This window comes from Salvelinus alpinus, chromosome 31 (genome assembly GCF_045679555.1).
Source record: "Salvelinus alpinus chromosome 31, SLU_Salpinus.1, whole genome shotgun sequence".
Classification (NCBI taxonomy): Eukaryota; Metazoa; Chordata; class Actinopteri; order Salmoniformes; family Salmonidae; genus Salvelinus; species Salvelinus alpinus.
The window spans coordinates 9,318,666-9,339,875 of NC_092116.1; the positions used below are offsets into that span (position 1 = coordinate 9,318,666).

Here is a 21,210-nt window from a genome sequence, read left to right on the forward strand (position 1 = left end):
ACATGTTGCGTTTATATTTGTTTTCACAATTTAGGCTTATTAGTCAGAACATTATTGACTTACAGTTCTTCAGGCCAGCTTTTAACCAGCATTCTGCATCATGTTCAACACTAAAGAAGAAGCAGAATATTAGAGTGATATACACAATCTACAGTCCCTTCATAGCCATAGCGTGCCTGTGTGTAGAAAGGCCACACAATTGTCACACTTACAGCATAGATTAGTTATAATGGTTTCTACATTTGTAGTTACCAGATGGTCTATGTTTCCTACCTGAGTTTCCCAAGATTATAGAGTGGGTCCTCTAGTAAAGTAGAGAGCAGTTTCACTCCTGGCTCTCCTGGGTTGTTGTAGCTCAATTCCAGTTATTTCAGGCATGAGAGGTTTGACTTCAGAGCAGAGGCCAGAGAAGCACAGCCTTCTATCGTGACTCCACAGAATGACAACCTGCAGTGCAAAAATTTCGGTATTGCGGAACATCCACGTTAGCTCGATTGAAATGTAAAGGCAATGATCCCACGTTCGCGGAGACCGCATTTACGGTAAACAATGCATATGTCGGCTCAATCGGCAATTACCTTCACATTTTAACGAGGATCTTCCTCGATACTTCTGTGATACAAACTGAAAACAGACCTTATTCTAGATATGGACTCACTTATATGGCAAGTGAATTATCTCAAGAATCACATATACTCTTTGGCCCCAATGTCCTATTCCTGTATGATACTATTTTATTCGGTTATGAGAGAGCAATACTTAATCAGAGTAGTTGTCGTTCAAGGTTTTTTCGAGTAGGGTACTTTTGAGGGGAAACCTATTACCTCAGTGTCTCCAGTTTACAGTGTGGATTCTTCAGTCCAACAGAGAGCAGCTTCACTCCTGAATCCTGCAGGTCATTGTCGCTCAGATTCAACTCTCTCAGCTGTGAGGAGTTTGAGCTGAGAGCTGAAGCCAATGCTTCACAGCCATTTCTCTGTGAAATTGCATCCATTCAACCTTAAGAAAATTGTGAAATACAGCATAGTCAAGAGCTGACCGGTATGAACACATGTCAATGCATTTATAGTGTATTGTTTTTGTTTGTAAAATAGGCAAAGTATTCAAGTTCTTACATAGCCTTTCTGGAGGCTTTGACCACTGGCAGCAGCCTCCGAAGACATTCCTCTGATCTGGAGTATTTCTTCAGGTCAAACACATCCAGCTCCTCTTCTGAAGTCAACAACACAAAGACAAGGGCTGACCACCGTGCAGGTGATAGTTTGGCTTCTGAGAGACTTCCTGAGCTCAGGGAGCTTTGGATCTCCTCCACTAGGGAATGGTCATTCAGGTCAATCAGACAGTGGATCAGGTTAATGCATCTCTCTGGAGACTGATTTTCTCCTTGATGTACTTGGCTGTCTCCTTGTTGGAATATTGGTCTGCGTCAATAAACCTTGCAGGAGAATCTGATTGGACTCCTGTGAGAGACCAAGTAGGAAGCGAAGGAATAGATCCAGGTGTCCGTTCTTGCTTTGTAAGGCCTTATCCACTGCACTCTTGTGGAGGATGCTTGTTGGCATGTGGGTAAGCAGTGGTTTCTTTGAACTGGGAGGTTCTTCTACCATCAGATTGTCACTGTTGTTGCTGAAGATGAGAAAAACATACAAAGCAGTACACCTTCTTTTGGTACAATCCATTCCCTTTCTCTGAAGATCTGTGTGCACACTCCTGAGTATTCTAAGGCTTCTTTGACATCAATGCCACACTCTCTCAGGTCTTCCTCATAGAAAATCAGATTGCCTTTTTCCAGTTGTTGAAAAGCCAGCTTTCCAAGTGACAGGATGGGTTTCTCATTCCTTTGCTGATTCATCTCATGTTCTCCATGGTACTTCAGGTCCATCTGTTTAGTCAGGAAGTGTGTGTACATTTCAGTTTGAGTCTTTGGCATTTCTCCTTTCTTTGCTTCAGACAAAATGTTACCCAGAACTGTCCCTGAAATCCAACAGAAGATGGGTATGTGGCACATAAAGTGGAGACTCCTAGATTTCTTCAGGTGCTGGATGATTTTGCCAGTCAGGTTCTCGTCACAGAATTTATTCTTGAAGTACTCCTCCTTCTGTGGGTCATCAAACCCTCGTACTTCCGTCACCTGCTCAACACATGTAGGGGGGATGCGGTTGGCTGCTGTTGGTCGGGAGGTTATCCAGAGTTGAGCATATTCCCCATGATGAGGTTGGTCAGCAGCACGTCCACTGAGGTTGACTCTGTGACATCACAGCAGTTTTTATTGTTCTGGAAGTCTAGAGGAAGTCGACACTCATCCAGACCGTCAAAGATAAACATGACTTTATATTTGTCATAATTGGAGATGCCTGATGTTCTGGTTTCCAACAAGAAGTATTGAAGAAGTTCCATCAAGCTTCTCCTCCATCAAATTCAGCTCACGGAATGGCAGTGGAATTATGAGTTGAATATCTTGATTGGCTTTTCCTTCAGCCCAGTCCAGAATGAACTTCTGCACAGAGATTGTTTTTCCAATGCCAGCAATTCCCTTTGTCAGCACAGTTCTGATCGGTTTGTCTTGTCCAGGTAAGAGTTTGAAGATGTCATTGCATTTGATTGGTGTATCTTGTGTTGCTCGTCTCCTGGATGCTATCCATCTGTCTCACCTCATGTTCATTATTGACCTCTCCACTTCCACCCTCTGTGATGTACAGCTCTGTGTAGATGTTACTGAGAAGAGTTGGGTTCCCCAGTTTTATAAACTGAACAAAAACAAAAATGCAATATGTAAAGTGTTGGTCCCATGTTTCATGAGCTGAAATAAAAGATCCCCAAACTTTTCCGTACACACAAAAAGCTTATTTCTCTCAGATTTTGAGCACAAATTTGTTTACATCCCTGTTAATGAGCTTTTTTTCTTCCTGAGATAATCCATCCACCTGACAGGTGTGGCATATCAAGAAGCTGATTAAACAGCATGATCATTACACAGGTGCACCTTGTGCGAGGGACAAAAGCCACTCTAAAATGTTCAGTTTTGTCACACAACACAATGCCACAGATGTCTCAAAATTTGAGGGAGTGTGCAATTGCCATGCTGACTGCAGTAATATCAGGGAATTGAATGTTAATTTCTCTACCAATTACTGTGGAAGTCAGTGGAAAGGGGTGAGAACCATGAGCCTCCTAAGTTTTGTACTGAAGTCAATGTACCCAGAGGAGGATGGAAGCTAGCTGTCCTCCAGCTACACCATGGTGCTGCCCTACAGAGTGCAGTTGAGGCTACAGTAGACCTTCTTTGCAAAATAGTGTGTTTTAATCATTACTTGGTGACGTGATTATATTTAGTATAGTTTACATTTAAAATTGTTATGAAATTCACTGAGGAGGATGGTCCTCCCCTGGTTACAGTTAAAATAAGGAAATCAGACAATTGAAATAAATTCATTAGGCCCTAATCTATGGATTTCACATGACTGGGAATACAGATATGCATCTGTTGGTCACATATACCTTAAAAAAAGGTATGGATCAGAAAACCAGTCAGTATCTGGTGTGACCAACATTTACCTCATGCAGCGCAACACATCTCCTTCACATAGAGTTGATCAGGCTGTTGACTGTCGCCTGTGGAATGTTGTCCCACTCGTGTGCGAAGTTGCTGGAATTTGGCAGGAACTGGAACATGCTGTCGGCATCTTGATCCAGAGCATCCCAAACATGCTCAATGGGTGACATGTCTGGAGAGTATGCAGGCCATGGAAGAACAGGTTTTCAGCTTCCAAAAATTGTCTACAGATCCTTGCGACATTGGGCCGTACATTACCATGCTGAAACATGAAGTGATGGCGGCGGATGAATGGCACGACAATGGGCCTCAGGATCTTGTCACGGTACCTCTGTACATTCAAATTGCCATCGATAAAATGCAATTGTGTTTGTTGTGGGGCACTGTTCACAACGTTGAAATCAGCAAACCGCCCACGCGACACCATACACGTGGTCTGCGGTTGTCAGGCTGGTTGAGCGTATTGCCAAATTCTCTAAAACAACGAAGGAGGTGGCTTAGGGTAGAGAAATTAACATTCAATTCTCTGTCAAAAGCTCTGGTGGACATTCCTGCAGTCTGCATGCCAATTGCACGCTCCCTCAAAATTTGTGTGACAAAACGGCGCATTTTAGAGTGCCCTTTTATTTGTCCCCAGCACAAGGTGCACCGACTACAGTGCCGCGCTGGCCACCGGCAGACACTGGGCCGTGGAGTGAGCCGGCGTAGTTGAGAACGAGAGTCGCGAGGGTGATGTGAATGTTCTTGTTGCAAACAGAGCAGAGGTCGGCGGCGTGGGACAGGACAGCCTCCCGTTGGGCCAATAGGAGGGCCCGGCCTCCCTGCCAATGTGTTGTCCAATCTCATAAAAACATTTTAGAAAAAGACTCAGGGTCATTATCATTGAAAGGTATTGAAAACAGGGGTGCCAATAATTTGAATGATTTCTTGTTAAAACAACATTTCTTTCTCTGAGCAATTGTGTATAAAATACAAATTTCCCATGTTTTGTTTGCATACAATATAGCTCAGTATGTATTATTTATTTTATAGTCCTTTTTGCTCATTTTCTCAAGGGTGGCAATAATTTCTGACCTGACTGTTGATATACCAGTACATACAGTGAGCTCCAAAGGTATTGGGACAGTGACACATTTCTGGTTGTTTTGGCTCTGTAATCCAGCACTTTGGATTTCAAATGATACAATGGAGGTCAAAGTGCAGACTGTCAGCTTTAATTTGAGGGTATTTTCATCCACATCGGTGAACCGTTTAGAAATTGCAGCACTTTTTGTACATAGTACCTCATTTTAGTGGACCAAAAGTATTGGGACAAATTTACTTGTGTATTAAAGTAGTCATAAGTTTAGTATTTGGTCCCATATGCATAGCACGCAATGACTACATCAAGCTTGTGACGATACATTTGCTGTTTGTTTTAGTTGTGTTTCAGATTATTTTGTGCCAGAAATGAATGGCAAATATTGTATTGTGCCATTTTGGAGTTACTTTTATTGTATATAATATGTTTCAAAACACTTCTACATTGTGATTTGTACCATGATTACAAATAATCCTGAATGAATCGTGATTAGTGAGGAAGTTACAGAAGGACACATCATACCCTCCCAAAAAATGCTAACCTCCCGTTATTGTCTTGGGGTATGATATGTGTGTCTAACAAAGATATTCAGTGATATCTGGCCCCAGAACTGCCACAATATTTGTAAAGGTCACTGTGGTTAGTGGGTGATTTCTTTCACCTTTAAACATCCAGGATTCCATATGGTCTTGTCAGCTGATCCAGACAGCATGAGGCCTTGTTCAGGTAATATGACCACCGCCCACACTGCTGCTGTGTGTCCCTACAATACAAAGAGCACAACTTGCCCCGGTCACTCACCTGGGTTGTGTTCAGTAGGGAGAAAAAGTGTAGAAACTTATCCAATTAGAACAGATGTTATGTTCCAAAAGGTTTTGCTACAGTGAGCCTTACTGAACATGACCCAGATCAAAGTTAGACAAGTCTCAGACACTTTACCTGTAAGGTCATCATGAGCCAGTAAGTAGTGTTCCAAACGTCAGAGGACAGAGTACACACTGTGGATATACATAACATGGACAGTTTCAAAGCATTAGAAATGTGCCTCATTTCACTATTTCTACTTTCTCACCAACTCCATTTATAATTAATAAAGACAAGTCAGGCTTCATGAAAGATCCAATTTGTACATATTTTTATTGCAGCACATGCAATCCAATAGTCTCAAAAGTCAATTAAACACTTGAACAGAGACTAGTAATAATATAAGGAGAGGAAATCAGATCACTGCAGTTCTTTTAAAACCAGCTGGCAGCACTCGCCGACCTTGGCCGGGTCGGTGACCGAGGTGTACTTGGCGATCTGTGACATGACCCCCAGTGACTTGGCCAGGTCTTGGGCTGTCTGGTCAGAGGCCACTGTGGTTCCCAGCGCCACCAGTAGCCTGAACACTGCCTCCTTGTCCTGCACCGACTCGAGTGCCGCGCTGGCCACCGACAGACACTGGGCCTTGGCCTCCAGGTCGGGCTGGCCGTGGAGTGAGCCAGCGTAGTTGAGAACGAGAGTCGCCAAGGCGATGTGAATGTTCTTGTTGCAAACAGAGCAGAGGTCGGCGGCGTGGGACAGGACAGCCTCCCGTTGGGCCAATAGGAGGGCCCGGCCTCGCCAGCCACTGAAGCAGTTGCACAGTATCCGCAGCGCCAGCATCTGATTGGCTGGCCGACCCTGAGGCTTCATCAGGCTCAGCAGGTGGTTGCAGAGCGCCACGCCATCATCCGCGTCACCGCCGCCGCACAGGCTGTCGTTGACCTGCGGGTGGCGCACCGCCAGCCGCAGGATGTCCAGGACGGGGAAGACGATGTCTGCAGGACAGGAGAGAACAGGTGATCACAGCTCAATGAAAATGGTACATTACCATATGTTCAATTATTGTAATGTGCAACAGTTTCACATACCTTTATTCTTAAAACAATGAAACTGAAGTAAAATAATAAAATGCTTATCAGGACTTCAGAGGGTAAAGTGCAAGAGTGAGCAATAACAGTGCTGGGGGCTTGCAGTCCACTAACACACCTGACCATTGCTTGACTATCTATACTGAACAAAAATATAAACGCAACATGCAACAATTATAAAAGATTTTACTGAGTTACAGTTCAAATAAGGAAATCAGTCAATTGAAATGAATTCAATAGGCTCTAATCTACAGACTTCACATGACTGGGCAAGGGCGCTGCATGATCAATGCTGCACATGCAACAATGAAGACAACGATGCTGTTTTCACTTTGCTTCTTAATATACATCCACTAGTGTTCTATAATTACACTATTAGTTTGTTTCTTTTTTTACCCCTATTTCTCCCCACGTTCGTAGTATCCAATTGGTAGTTACAGTCTTGTCTCATAGATGCAACTCACGTACGGACTCGGGAGAGGCGAAGGTCGAGAGCCGTGCATCCTCCGAAACACGACCCAGCCAAGCCGCACTGCTTCTTGACACAATGCCCACTTAACCCGGAAGCCAGCCGCACCAATGTGTCGGAGGAAACACTGTACACCTGGCGACCGTGTCAGCGTGCACTGCGCCCGGTCCGCCATAGGAGTCGCTAGTGCGCGATGGGACAAGGACATCCCTGCCAGCCAAACCCTCCCCTAACCCAGACGAAGCTGGGCCAATTGTGCGCTGCCCCATGGGTCTCCCGGTCGCGGCCAGCTGCGACAGAGCCTGTAGCTATACAGTCTGATAATACCAGTGATAATTTGTGCAACAGTATCTTCTAAATCAAATACGCAAAGCAAGAATATGTTAACTACATGAAGTTCTAAGATATACCCAAAGATTATAGGGCCCAATAGGAAACACTTGTCAACACTTTGGTTCCTACCCTGTCACAATAACTACAATTGAAACTGGGATTCATCCATGAAGAGCACACTTCTCCAGCATGCCAGTGGCCATCGAAGGTAAGCATTTGCCCACTGAAGCAAAACTACAGTCAGGTCAAGACCTTGGTGAAAACTACGAGCACGCAGATGAGCTTCCCCTGAGACGATTTCTGACAGTTTGTGCAGAAATTCTTTGGTTGTGCAAACCCACAGTTTCATCAGCTTTCCTGGTGGCTCGTCTCAGATGATCCCGCAGGTGAAAAAGACGGATCTGGAGGTCCTGGTCTGCGGTTGGACATACTGCCAAATTCTCTAAAATGACATTGGAGGTGGCTTATGGTAGAGAAATTAACTTTAAATTCTCTGGCAACAGCTCTGGTGGACATTCCTGCAGTCAGTATGCCAATTGCACACTCCCTCAAAACTTGAGACATAAAACTGCACATTTAAGTGGACTTTTATTGTCCCCCGCACAAGGTGCACCTGTGTAATGATCCTGCTGTTAAATCAGCTTCTTGATATGCCACACCTGTCAGGTGGATGGATTATCTTGGCAAAGGAGAAATGCTCACTAACAGCGATTGCAAACAAATGTGCCCAATATTAGAGAGAAATAATATTTTTGTACGTGTGGAAAATTTCTGGGATCTTTTATTTCAGCTCATGAAACATGGGACCAACACTTTACATGTTGCGTTTATTTTTGTTCACTATAAATCAGTTTACTAGTGACTGGAAGCAAAAGCCTGCACACATTGCGGCTCGCCAGGATCAGAATTGCCCACCTCTGCACTAGTCTAGTGGGATAAACCCAAATCCTGCCCAAGATGTGTGTTAGCCTACCTTCTGGCCAGTGGGAGGTCTTCCAGAGCAGGCTGATCTGCTCTGTGGTGGGCTGCTCTGAGGCACAGGGGTTACAGACAGACACCAGCAGTTTCTCCAGGCTCTCCAGGACCTCCTCAGTCAGCCTGTATTCCCCAGGTGCTCCACCATTCAGCTCCTTCAGCTTGGCTGGTGAAAGGGCAAAGTTATTATAAAGAGATGCCATTGAGAATGAAACAGACACTTTATAATACCCAGTATGTATTTACTGTAGTAAGGTTTCCATATTGCTATCCACATTATTTCAGTTCAGCGATAGTGCTGGTTGATCAGTTTTGCACGCTGAATAAATAGACACTGATTATTACTGCTCGTAAAATATCAAAAAATCATGTTTTGTTCAGTGCTTACCCATTATCTGTGTGGTGTTAGCCTGCTCGAAGGTCACACCGTCCGTTTTTGGGAAGTAGATGTTTGTGGAGGTCTGCCTCGAGGCAGCCGAGGAGTAGGCACCCTCACCTGGGAAGACAAGAGGGGGGTAGAAGTGTTAGCCCTACCTCTCAACCAAACAAAAGATGATCTGCTTTAGCAGTGTTATTGGGTTTTGTCTTTTACGTGTCATTTTTGGGGGGGGAAAACACATTTAAGTGTTAATGCGACCTAAACCCTTGACATTGAAGCAGTTGCTATAGTGACTAACCTGTGAAGGGGTCTGCCACTCCCACCGGAGCCCCTGTAGGAGTCCCCGATCCTGGGATGTACCGCCCAGTGCCTGGGGTAAACACCATATTAAAACGTATTAGAACAGCATGTCCTCATCAAACTGAAATGTACAAGAAAATGATATGTGTTTATTTACCTGTGAAGGGGTCAGCCCCAAAGCCTGCTCTGTTGTCAGCAGCTCCAGGAATGTATCGGCCTGAGCCTAATGGTGAACATGATAAAAGCAGGGTGAAAATACAGTTAGTGTGGTATTCTAAACTCAAACTGAATTTCCATGACCTGTCTATTTCAAATGCTACGGTAACTTTGCGCACTGTGTGTTAGAAAAGGGAATGATCACCCTATAGAGTGAAAATGGCCAGTGGCCCTACCAGTGAATGGGTTGATACTACTGAGCTGGGCCGGTGTGTGTTAATAATCTGAAAATGTAATGTAGCAGCCTATAGTATGAAGATGGCTCAGTGGCCCTACCAGTGAATGGGTTGATACTACTGAGCTGGGCCGGTGTGTGTTAATAATCTGAAAATGTAATGTAGCAGCCTATAGTATGAAGATGGCTCAGTGGCCCTACCAGTGAATGGGTTGATACTACTGGGCTGGGCCGGTGTGTGTTAAGAATCTGAAAATGTAATGTAGCAGCCTATAGTATGAAGATGGCTCAGTGGCCCTACCAGTGAATGGGTTGATACTACTGAGCTGGGCCGGTGTGTGTTAAGAATCTGAAAATGTAATGTAGCAGCCTATAGTATGAAGATGGCTCAGTGGCCCTACCAGTGAATGGGTCAGCAGCGCTGGGCGCGGCGGCTCCCAAGGTGTGTCCTTTGGTGTTTTCGATGATGAAGTTGGCCACCTGGTCCAGGAACATGGGGCTGAGCTCGTTCTTCTGCAGGAAGTTGTGGGCTGTCAGCCAGGGGTCGTCTGTCACGTTGTAGGGCAGCTTCATGGACGGGCCACCCTCGTTGATGTCGATGGTGAAGACAAAGTCGTACTCCTGGAAAATCATTCAGAAGATGGCTTGGACCTGTGTTGAGAGATTCACTGTGTGACAGCTCGCTTCAGTTAAGTGTAGATGAAATCACTTGTGAATAATGTGCCTTGCGTCTGTACTCAGGACATTGATTGTATTTTAGTACAGCGTACAATCATTTTCCTCTGAGGAAAATTAGCTATCTATCTATTGTTATCACCATTCACCTCACCTTCCCCTCATAGTTGACTTTCTTGGAGGTCTGCTGGTTGGACCCTCCCACCACATCTCCAATCTTCATCCAGCGGCTGTCGGCCACGCTCCACTGGTACGCCTCCACCTTCTGGCCCTCTTTGATAAGCCGTGTCTGGCCGTCCCGGTTCCCTGGGAGACAGACAAACAGACATCTTAATGTGTAATCATATTGTATGCACTACAATACAACAAGGATGTTATCTGGATAACTCCACGTTCATGTGCATCTGTGGTTTTAATAAAGCTTGACGATTGGTCAAATAAGTTGATCATTCATGTAAGATGTCAGTGACTGTAGGTGCAAAAAACAATAATAGCCAAACAGTGATTCTGTGCATGTAATGTCTTTAGAGCTCCTATTCATTGAATATATACAGTCAGGTCCAAAGTTATTGGCACCCTTGATAAAGACAAGCAAAATCTACTATAAATTTAATAAAAAAATACTGAGCTACTGTATATTGTATGCATTTTTGGGGGGTGAGAATTACATTTTATACTCATTCAATTGCTCAGAGAAAGAGTGTTTACTTTTTTCTCAAAAAGACAGGGGTCAAATTATTGGCACCCCTGTTTTCAATACATCACCTTGCAAGGATAATGAGATTGGAGAACAGATTGGCAAGGATCTTAGACCAGGGAGCCGCCGAACAGATTGGCAAGGATCTTAGACCATTCCTCCATACAAAATCTTTCCAGATCCTTGATATCCTTCATCTGCACTTACAGACTGCCACATGTTTAACCACTGGTTTTCAAATGGGGTTCAAGTCAGGAGACTGAGATTGCCATTGCAAAATGTCGATATTGTGGTCAATTAACCATTTCTTTGTGGATTTTGTTGTGTGCTTGGTGTTATTGTCTTGCTGGAAGAACTACTTGCGGCCCAGTTTCAGCCTCCTGGCAGAGGCAACCAGGTTTTTGTCAAAACTCTCCTGGTACTGGGTAAAGTTCATGATGATGTTGACCTTAACAAGGGCCCCAGGACCAGTGGAAGCAAAATAACCCCATACATTCAAAGATCCACCACCGTATGTCACAGTATGAATGGGGTTCTTTTCTGCATCTTTCCTTCGACGCAAAACCCACCACTGGTGTGTGTGGTCAAAGAGCTGTATGTCATCTGATCATAGCACCGGTTCCAACCCAGGTGCCAATGCCGTTTAGCAAACTCCAGGCATAGGGTGAGGTATTGAAAACCGGTGTGACAATTTTGAAACCTATCTTTTTGAGAGATTTTTTTTCTGGTTAAACAAAATGTCTTTCTCTAAGCAATTGTATTAGTAGAAAATATTCATACCCCTTTGACTTATTCCACATTTTGTTGTTACAGATGGAATTCAAAAATGGATTAAATATGTTTTTCTCTTACCCAAATCAAATCAAATTTATTGGTCACATAAACGTGTTTAGCAGATGTTATTGGGGGTGTAGCGAAATGCTTGTGCTTCTAGCTCCGACAGTGCAGTAATATCTAACAAGTAATATCAAACAGTTTCGCAACATATACCCAAAATACATGGAAATCTAAGTAAGGAATGGATTAAGAATATATATATGTCAGAGCGACATTGGACTAAGATACAGCGGCACAGTATAGAATACAGTATATACATACGAGATGGGTGATACAATATTTACACACAATTAAAGTGACTAAGATACTGTAGAATAGTATAGAGTACAGTTTATCCATATGAGATGTGTAATACAAGAAACGGAGACATTATTAAAGTGGCTAGTGTTTCATTTCCTTAAAGTGGCCAGTGATTCCTAATCTGTCTATAGGCAGCCGCCTCTGATGTGCTGGAGATGGCTGTTTAACAGTCAGTGGTGTAGTATAGAATACAATACAGTATACACAAATGAAATGGGTGATGCAATATGTAAACACAATTTAAGTGACTAAGATGCCGTAGAATAGTGTGGAGTGCAGTTTATATATAAGAGATGAGTAATGCTAGATACGTAAATATTTTTAAAGTGGCTAGTGATCCATTCCTAAAAGTGGCCAGTGATTCCTAATCCATGTCTATAGGCAGCCGCCTCTGATGTGCTAGTGATGGCTGTTTAGCAGTCCGATGGCCTTGAGATAGAAGCTGTTTTTCAGTCTCTCGGTCCCAGCTTTGATGCACATGTACTGACCTCGCCTTCTGGATGGTAGCGGGGTGAACAGGCAGTGGCTCGGGTGGTTGATGTCCTTGATCTTTTTGACCTTTCAATGGCATCAGGTGCTGTAGATCTCCAGGAGGGCGGGAAGTTTGCCACCGGTAATACGTTGGGTAGACCGCACCACCCTCTGGAGAGCTTTGCGGTTGTGGGTGGTGCAGTTGCCTTACCAGGCGGTGATACAGCCTGACAGGATGCTCTCAATTGTGCATCTGTAAAAGTTTGAGGGTTTTAGGTGTTAAGCCAAATTTCATTAGCCTCCTGAGGTTGACGTGGCTCTGTTGCGCCTTCACCACACTGTCTGTGTGGGCGGACCATTTCAGTTTGTCAGTGATGTGTACGCCGAGGAAATTGAAGCTTTCCACCTTCTCCACTGGTGTCCCATCGATGTGGATAGGGGGATGCTCCCTTTGCTGTTTCCTGAAGTCCACGATTATCTCCTTAGTTTTGTTGACTAAGGAGTGAGTTTATTTTCCTGGCACCACACTCCCAGAGCCCTCACCTCTTCACTGTAGGCTGTCTCATCGTTGTTGGTAGCCTACTACTGTTGTGTCGTCTGCAAACTTGACGATTGAGTTGGAGGTGTGCGTGGCCACGCAGTCATGGGTGAACAAGGAGTACAGGATGGGGCTGAGCACCCACCCTTGTGGGGCCCCAGTGTTAAGGATCAGGGAAGAGCTACTTTCACCACCTGGGGGCGAACCGTCAGGAAGTCCAGGACCCAGTTGCACAGGGCGGGGTTCAGACCCAGGGCCTCGAGCTTGATGATGAGCTTGGAGGGAACTATGGTGTTGAATGCTGAGCTATAGTCAATGAACAGCATTCTTACATAGGTATGGCTCTTGTACAGATGGGACAGGGCAGTGTGCAGTGTGGTGGGGCGATTGCATCGTCTGTTGATCTATTGGGGCAGTAAGCAAATTGAAGTGGGTCTAGGGTGGCAGGTAAGGTGGAGGTGATATGATCCTTGACTAGTCTCTCAAAGCACTTCCTGATGACAGAGGTGAGTGCTACGGGGCGATAGTCATTTAGTTCAATTTTCTTTGCTTTCTTAGGTACAGGGACAACGGTGGCCATCTTGAAGTATGTGGGGACAACAGACTGGGATAGGGAGATTGAATTATTCTGTAAACACACCAGCCAGCTGGTCTGCGCATGCTCTGAGGACGGGGCTAGGGGTACCATCTGGGCCGGCAGCCTTGCGAAGGTTAACACGCTTAAATGTCTTACTCCGGCTCCGGAGAAGGAGAGCCCACAGTCCTTGATAGCGGGCCGCGTCGGTGGCACTATTATCCTCAAAGCAAGCGAAGAAGGTGTTCAGCCTGTCCGGAAGCAAGACGTCGGTGTCCGCGACGTGGCTGGCTGTCCTTTTATATTCTGTGATTGTCTGTAGACCCTGCCACATCCGTCTCGTGTCTGAGTCGTTGAACTGGGACTCAACTTTGTCCCTATACCGACATTTAGCCTGCTTGATTGCTTTGCGGAGGGAATAACTACACTGTAATTTTGCGCAAATGCTCCCATACATCCACAGGTACAACATCTCCTATGCACTTCCTGATAAACTCATTCACCGTATTGGTGTCAATATTATTTCCTCAACCATCTACACACAATACGGTTTTAGAAATGTTTGCAAATTAAATACATAAAATAAACAATTTACACCACTGAGTCAATACTTTGTAGAAGCACCTTTGGCAGCAGTTACAGCTGTGAGTCTTTCTGGGTAAGAGTCTAAGAGCTTTCCACACCTGCATTGTGCAACATTTGCCCATTATTCTTTTAAAAATGCTTCAAGCTCTTTCAAATTGGTTGATGATCATTGCTAGATAACCATTTTTCGGTCTTGCCATAGATTTTCAAGTAGATTTCAGTCAAGACTAACTCGGCCACTCAGGAATATTCACTGTCTTCTTGGTAGGCAACTCCAGTGTATATTTGGCCTTGTGTTTTTGCCTGTGCTTAGCTCCATTCCATTTCTTTTTTTTAATCCTGAAAAACTCCCCAGTCCTTAATGATTACAAGCATACACATAACATGACACAGCCACCACTTTGCTTGAAAATATGGAGAGTGGTACTCAGTAATATGTTTGGGGCAAATCAAACACAACACTTTGTATTCAGGACAAAAATTGAATTGCTTTGCCAAATTTTTCACAGTGTTACTTTAGTGCTGCATGTTTTGGAATATTTATTTTTGTACAGGGTTCCTTTTCACTGCCAATTAGGTTAGTATTGTGGAGTAACTACAACGTTGTTCCATCCTCAGTTTTCTCCTATCACAGCCATTAAACCCTGTAACTGTTTTAAAGTCACCATTGGCCTCATGGTGAAATCCCTGAGCGGTTTCCTTCCTCTTCGGCAACTGAGTAAGAAAAAACGCTTGTATCTTTGTTATGACTGGGTGTATTGATACACCATCCAAAGTGTAATTAATAACTTCACCATGATCAAAGGGATATTCAATGTCTCTTTTTTTTATTAATACCCATCTACCAATAGGTGCCCTTCTTCGTGAGGCATTGGAAAACCTCCCTGGTCTTTGTCAGGGAATCTGTGTTTGAAATTCACTGCTCGACTGAAGGACCTTAGAGATAATTGTATGTGTGGATACAGATATGAGGTAGTCATTGAACAATCATGTTAAACACTATTATTGCACACAGAGTGAGTCCATGCACATTTTTACTCCTGGACTTATTTAGGCAAAAAAAATTATTCAGGCTGTAACAACAAAATGTGGAAAAAGTCAAATGGTGTGAATACTTTCTGAAGGCACTGTAGCTATTTGTATTATTTAATTCTGTGTTTTTTGCTCATCTTTATCAACGGTGCCAATAATTTTGGACCCGACTATAAATATTGATACATACAGTCGTGGCCAAAAGTTTGAGAATGACACAAATATTAATTTTCACAAAGTCTGCTGCCTCAGTTTGTATGATGGCAATTTGCATATACTCCAGAATGTTATGAAGAGTGATCAGATTAATTGCAAAGTCCCTTTTTGCCATGCGAATGAACTGAATTCCCCCAAAACAATTCCACTGCATTTCAGCCCTGCCACAAAAGAACCAGCTGACATCATGTCAGTGATTCTCTCGTTAACACGGCTGTGAGTGTTGACGAGGACAAGGCTGAAGATCACTCTGTCATGCTGATTGAGTTCGAATAACAGACTGGAAGCTTCAAGAGGAGGGTGGTGCTTGGAATAATTGTTCTTCCTCTGTCAACCATGGTTACCTGCAAGGAAACACGTGCCGTCATCATTGCTTTGCACATAAAGGGCTTCACAGGCAAGGATATTGCTGACAGTAAGATTGCACCTACATCAACAATTTATGGGATCATCAAGAACTTCAAGGAGAGCGGTTCAATTGTTGTGAAGAAGGCTTCAGGGCGCTCAAAGTCCAGCGAGCGCCAGGACCATCTCCTAAAGTTGATTCAGCTGCGAGATCGGGGCACCACCAGTACAGAGCTTGCTCAGGAATAGCAGCAGGCAGGTGTGAGTGCATCTGCACGCACAGTGAGGCGAAGACTTTTGGAAGATGGCCTGGTGTCAAGAAGGGCAGCAAAGAAGCCACTTCTCTCCAGGAAAAACATCAGGGACAGACTGATATTCTGCAAAAGGTACAGGGATTGGACAGTTTAGGACTGGTGTAAAGTCATTTTCTCTGATGAATCCCCTTTCCGATTGTTTGGGGCATCCAGAAAAAAGCTTGTCCGGAGAAGAGAAGGTGAGCGCTACCATCAGCCCTGTGTCATGCCAACAGTAAAGCATCCTGAGACCATTCATGTGTGAAGTTGCTTCTCAGCCAAGGGAGCGGACTCACTCACGATTTTGCCTAAGAACACAGCCATGAATAAAGAATGGTACCAACACATCCTCCGAGATCAACTTCTCCCAATCATCCAGGAACAGTTTGGTGATGAACAATGCCTTTTCCAGCATGATGGAGCACCTTTCTATAGGCAAAAGTGATAACTAAGTGGCTCGGGGAACAAAACATCCATATTTTGGGTCCATGGCCAGGAAACTCCCCAGACCTTAATCCCATTGAGAACTTGTGGTCAATCCTCAAGAGGCGGGTGGAAAAACAAAACCCCATAAATTCTGACAAACGCCAAGCATTGATTATGCAAGAATAGGCTGCCATCAGTCAGGATGTGGCCCAGAAGTTAATTGACAGCATGCCAGGGCGGATTGCAGAGGCCTTGAAAAAAAAAATTGGCAACACTGCAAATATTGACTCTTTGCATCAACTTCATGTAATTGTCAATAAAAGCCATTGACACTTATGAAATACTTGTAATTACACTTCAGTATTCCATAGTAACATCTGCCAAAAATATCTAAAGACACTGAAGCAGCAAACTTTGTGAAAATAAATATTTGTGTCATTCTCAAAACTGTTGGCCACGACTGTACATTGAGCTCCAAAAGTATTGGGACAGTGACACATTTGTTTTTTGTTTTGGCTCTGTACTCCAGCACTTTGGATTTGGCACAAATACCATAACACCCCCCCAAAAAATGCTACCCTCCCGTTACTGTAATGGTGAGAGGTTAGCATGTCTTGGGGGTATGATATAAAATGCTAACCTCCCCTGTTAATGTAATGGTGAGAGGTTAGCATGTCTTGGGGGTATGATATAAAATGCTAACCTCCCCTGTTATTGTAATGGTGAGAGGTTAGCATGTCTTGGGGGTATGATTTAAAATGCTAACCTGCCCTGTTATTGTAATGGTGAGAGGTTAGCATGTCTTGGGGGTATGATATAAAATGCTAACCTCCCCTGTTACTGTAATGCTGAGAGGTTAGCATGTCTTGGGGGTATGATCTTTGTGCATCTATCCATAATCATGGTAGCATCCACATTAATGTATTAGTGTTTAAAAAAATATTCTATCCTTATTCACAATAACAATGACTCCAAAATGACAATACATTATTTACCATTCATTTCACAAAATCTGAAACACAACCAAAACAAACAGCTAATGCATCCAACAAGTTTGTAGAGTCACAAGCTTGATGTAATCATTGCATGTTAGGAATATGGGGCCAAATACTAAACTTTGAACTACTTTAATACACAGGTGAATTTGTCCCAATACTTTTGGTCCCCTAAAATGGGAGGACTATGTACAAAAAGTGCTGTAATTTCTAAACAGTTAACCCGATGTGGATGAAATTAAAGCTGACAGTCTGCACTTTAACCTCATTGTCATTGTATCATTTCAATGTACAGAGCCAAAACAACAGCACATTTGTCACTGTCCCAATACCTTTGGAGCTCACTGTATATAGTGGAATGGAATAATATAATAGAACATGCAGATACAAATTAATTTACCAGGCTCCTCGAGGTGCTCCCTTCCTGGAAGATCCTCCATCTTGATGTCCCCCAGGTCCCCTGTCTTGGGGTCGATGGTGGTCTTGGAGAGCTCGTCCTCGAAGGCCTGGAGGTCCTGGGGGCTGGCCATACGATCATCCACCTCAGTGAACACTCTGATGAGGCCGTCACTGTAAGGCAAATAACACGACCGGTGACACAAAAGCAAGGTCATATCAGAAATATCGCTCTCACCTCACTTCCAACTATGTTTACCCTGTGTGTGAAGCTATAAGTAGGTAGGGGGGCATCATGATATTGTATGAGCATACACCAAAGAGAAGATTATTGTATTTGGCTTATAATTTTTGGTGGAGTAGCAGTATAGGTGCCCATATGCCACAAAGTAAATAGACAGTGGGGTTTACCTGGCGCCCACAGCTATATCCCCGTTAGGCAGGATGCAACAGCACCACACGGACTGGGCTGGGAGACGGATGGTCTGTTGGCAGTCGCCCTGCTTCCATATCCTCAAGGTCCGGTCCTCTCCTGTGCTTACGAAATCTGAGAAGGGAGCGGAGCACCAACCATTTGTCTAGACAAATGTCTGATGGAAACGTCAACACAGTAAATGTGCAGAGATAATATTTTGTGTGCAGGAGTTATCTTTTCGACTATGAATCACAAAAAAAGACAAGCGGCCAATAACAATACAAAAGGTTCTGTTAACTATTTACAAATTATACACCAAACTACATTTAAGTAGGAGGATATCAGCCTATAGATTACAATACACAAGGACAGATAACTAAAACTATGAATCACCAACAGATTGTCACACTTTCCTAGGGCATAGTGGTTCCACAAACAGGGCACTAGTAGATTCTCAGGGTTCAGTCATCCATACTGTACCTTGTCCATTGGGGAAAACGGCCAGGCTGTAGATGTAGTTGGTATGGCTGTAGTACACTTGCACACATTCTCCAGTCACCAGCCATCTCCTAATAGTGGCGTCGTTGCTACAGGAGAAGAATTCCAGGTCGCTGACCACTGCTAGCCCCCTGACACAGTCCTCATGACCTGGGATAGACAAGGACATTTAGTGACGTCTGGCCCCAGAACTGCCACAATATTTATAGGGGGCAACGTGGGTAGTGGGTGTGTGATGAAAAATGTTATGTTTGTGCTTTTCTAATAACACATTTCTGTGTTCATGCAAGTGCCTGATTGAACATGCCTGGGAGGAACCCTCACTATCAGTATCTGCAATTTGGCAGTACGCCCAGAGCATTGTTTTGAGAACGGAAAGGGATATCTCAGTTTGAAGGTCTCAGCTTGGAGAGAAGAAGTCTTACGAGGTATTGGTCGGTCACATGCATGAACCAAACGTTAATGATGAATTAATGATGAATAACGAATAAGCTAAATCATGCAAATATAACTTGTGTGTGTGTAAGCAGTATATGAGATATCTAACAGAACTGCCCTGACGGAGGTCGCTTCAGACCGGTACTTTATGTATCTAAGTTTGACTGCGACCTCTCCAGCTTGCTCTTAATAAAGAATTATTCATTTAAGATTGACATCGTGTGTCCCTGTGTAGAATTTCCACGACGGGTGCATTAATCTCTCACCTGTAAATGTCTTCTCACAACGTCCAGCCTTCCACAGCTTGATGGTCTTGTCAGCTGATCCAGACAGCATGAGGCCTTGTTCAGGTAATATGACCACCGCCCACACTGCTGCTGTGTGTCCCTACAATACAAAGAGCACAACTTGCCATGGTCACTCACCTGGGTTGTGTTTAGCAGGGAGAAAACTATTTCAGATTTATCCAATTAGAACACAGATTTTCATTTTATGTTGCAAAACGTTTTGTTACTGAACATGACCCAGATCAAAAATACTAGACACATCTCAGACACTTTACCTGTAAGGTCATCATGCACTTCTCGTTGAGCCAGACTTTTGCTGTGGTGTCCCAAGAGCCACTCAGTAGTGTTCCAAACTTCCCAGAGGACAGTGCACACACTGTGGACATACGTAACATGGACAGTTTCTACTTATAAACAACGAAAGCGTCAACAGACCAAGTTGGTATTTTAAGTAGTCGTTTTGAGTTAGTCGTTCCACAATGATGCATTACATTTACATTTCAGTCATTTAGCAGACGCTCTTATCCAGAGCATTTACAGGAGAAATTAGGATTAAGTGCCTTGCTCAAGGCATATCGACAGATTTTTTTTCACCTAGTTGGCTCGTTACTGGCCACACGCTCTTACCTGCTAGGCTACCTGCGTCAACAGTATATCAACTATACCTGTGTTTTTGTGTCCCTTGAGTATGAACAATGGTTGTGGTTGGTCCAGTGTGAAAACACAGATGTTGTGGTCGTTTCCACCTGTGGCTATGAGTCCCCGAGGATACGTGTCGCTGGGAGCGATTATGCATACACAGGATACAAAGTTCTCATGGCCTGTCATACAATGCATTTCTGTGAAACCCCTGTCTGGGCTGTAGAGAGAATAGCGACACAGAACATATTCTATTTAAAGTTCAACTTGATTACATTGAAAACACAGAGCAGGACAACAGCAACAATGTGGTTTCAAATCTAGTAATTATTTCTGAACAGTCTGGCTTCTTTCAGTGACTAGCTTTATATACAAGCTTACTGTTAGCTATAAAACTACTTGCCATATGGCCTAGAGAAACCTTGTGCGCATAGATTATCATTCAAAGTTTAGAAAGCTTGTGTCACGTTTGTGTCCCGTACAGTTTGTGTGGCAATGTTATTAATGGGGGGAAATATTAGAAGTGAAACCACACGTCCAGACCATAGTGTGGTTTGGTTGCACAGTTGAGTGAATGACAACGCTAATTATGTTAGCTAGCTAGTATGCTTTAGTAGAGACTTGTTGGTTTGACTTGAAATTATGGTTATGGTAAATTGAGAGGGGCATCGATATATGTGTGGCTAAGGGCTGCTAAATGATTCTCTTTACAACATTAAAATGGTAAGACAAACATAGTAATTTGAGCTAAGCTAAATTAGCTAACTAGCGGTACCTTGAGTTTGGTACCCAGACTCTTCCGGTTCGGTCTCTGGAAACAGACATAAAGGCTCCGTCAGGGAAAAAAGCCGCTGCAAGACCTCTAACATCCATTTCATGGCCAGGTATGGAGCAGCTTAGTTTATATGAGTTAGGTGATGCCATTGTATCACCAATATCACAATGTTGTAATCGTAACTTCTAAACAGAGAAATGGCACCCCTTGTCAAGAAGAAATCGGCCGGTTAAGTAAGGCGGAAGTAGTAAGGAACATTAACCTTGACCTCAGATCGCATGCTGGGACAATTACATGTATTTTTTGCAATTATATATATATATTAGATAAAGCATAAAAATAACACTACCAGAATAATATTTTATTTGGCTTACAAAAAAATACATTATACAAAAAAAGTTC

At 43.6% G+C, this 21,210-nt stretch overlaps 1 protein-coding gene and 1 pseudogene across 1 annotated transcript; both read right to left on the minus strand.

The window, feature by feature from the left end:
• Positions 1-514: 514 nt before the first annotated feature.
• On the minus strand, positions 515-5,585 carry LOC139561023 (protein NLRC3-like; annotated as a pseudogene).
• A 162-nt stretch (positions 5,586-5,747) lies between these two features.
• On the minus strand, positions 5,748-21,046 carry LOC139561081 (phospholipase A-2-activating protein-like). The gene is made up of 14 exons (XM_071377925.1): positions 20,809-21,046; positions 20,060-20,253; positions 19,670-19,770; positions 19,374-19,494; positions 18,652-18,819; positions 18,168-18,303; positions 17,761-17,930; positions 10,206-10,357; positions 9,778-9,997; positions 9,143-9,208; positions 8,984-9,055; positions 8,695-8,802; positions 8,305-8,472; positions 5,748-6,436 (listed from the first exon to the last, which is right to left on the minus strand). The coding sequence occupies exons 1-14, from the start codon at positions 20,955-20,957 to the stop codon at positions 5,859-5,861; spliced, it is 2,403 nt and encodes an 800-aa protein (XP_071234026.1). The 5' UTR covers positions 20,958-21,046; the 3' UTR covers positions 5,748-5,858.
• Positions 21,047-21,210: the final 164 nt, after the last annotated feature.

What these genes read in the sequence shown, in the direction of transcription:
- LOC139561081 (XM_071377925.1), bottom strand. Translation starts at nt 20,957, where the DNA reads ATGGCATCACCTAACTCATATAAACTAAGCTGCTCCATACCTGGCCAT. An exon ending in CGTTTTCCCCAATGGACAAG is followed by an intron (nt 18,304 to 18,651) that starts GTACAGTATGGA and finishes CTCCCTTCTCAG; the next exon opens with ATTTCGTAAGCACAGGAGAG. An exon ending in TGGGGCTGACCCCTTCACAG is followed by an intron (nt 9,056 to 9,142) that starts GTAAATAAACAC and finishes TGTTTACCCCAG; the next exon opens with GCACTGGGCGGTACATCCCA.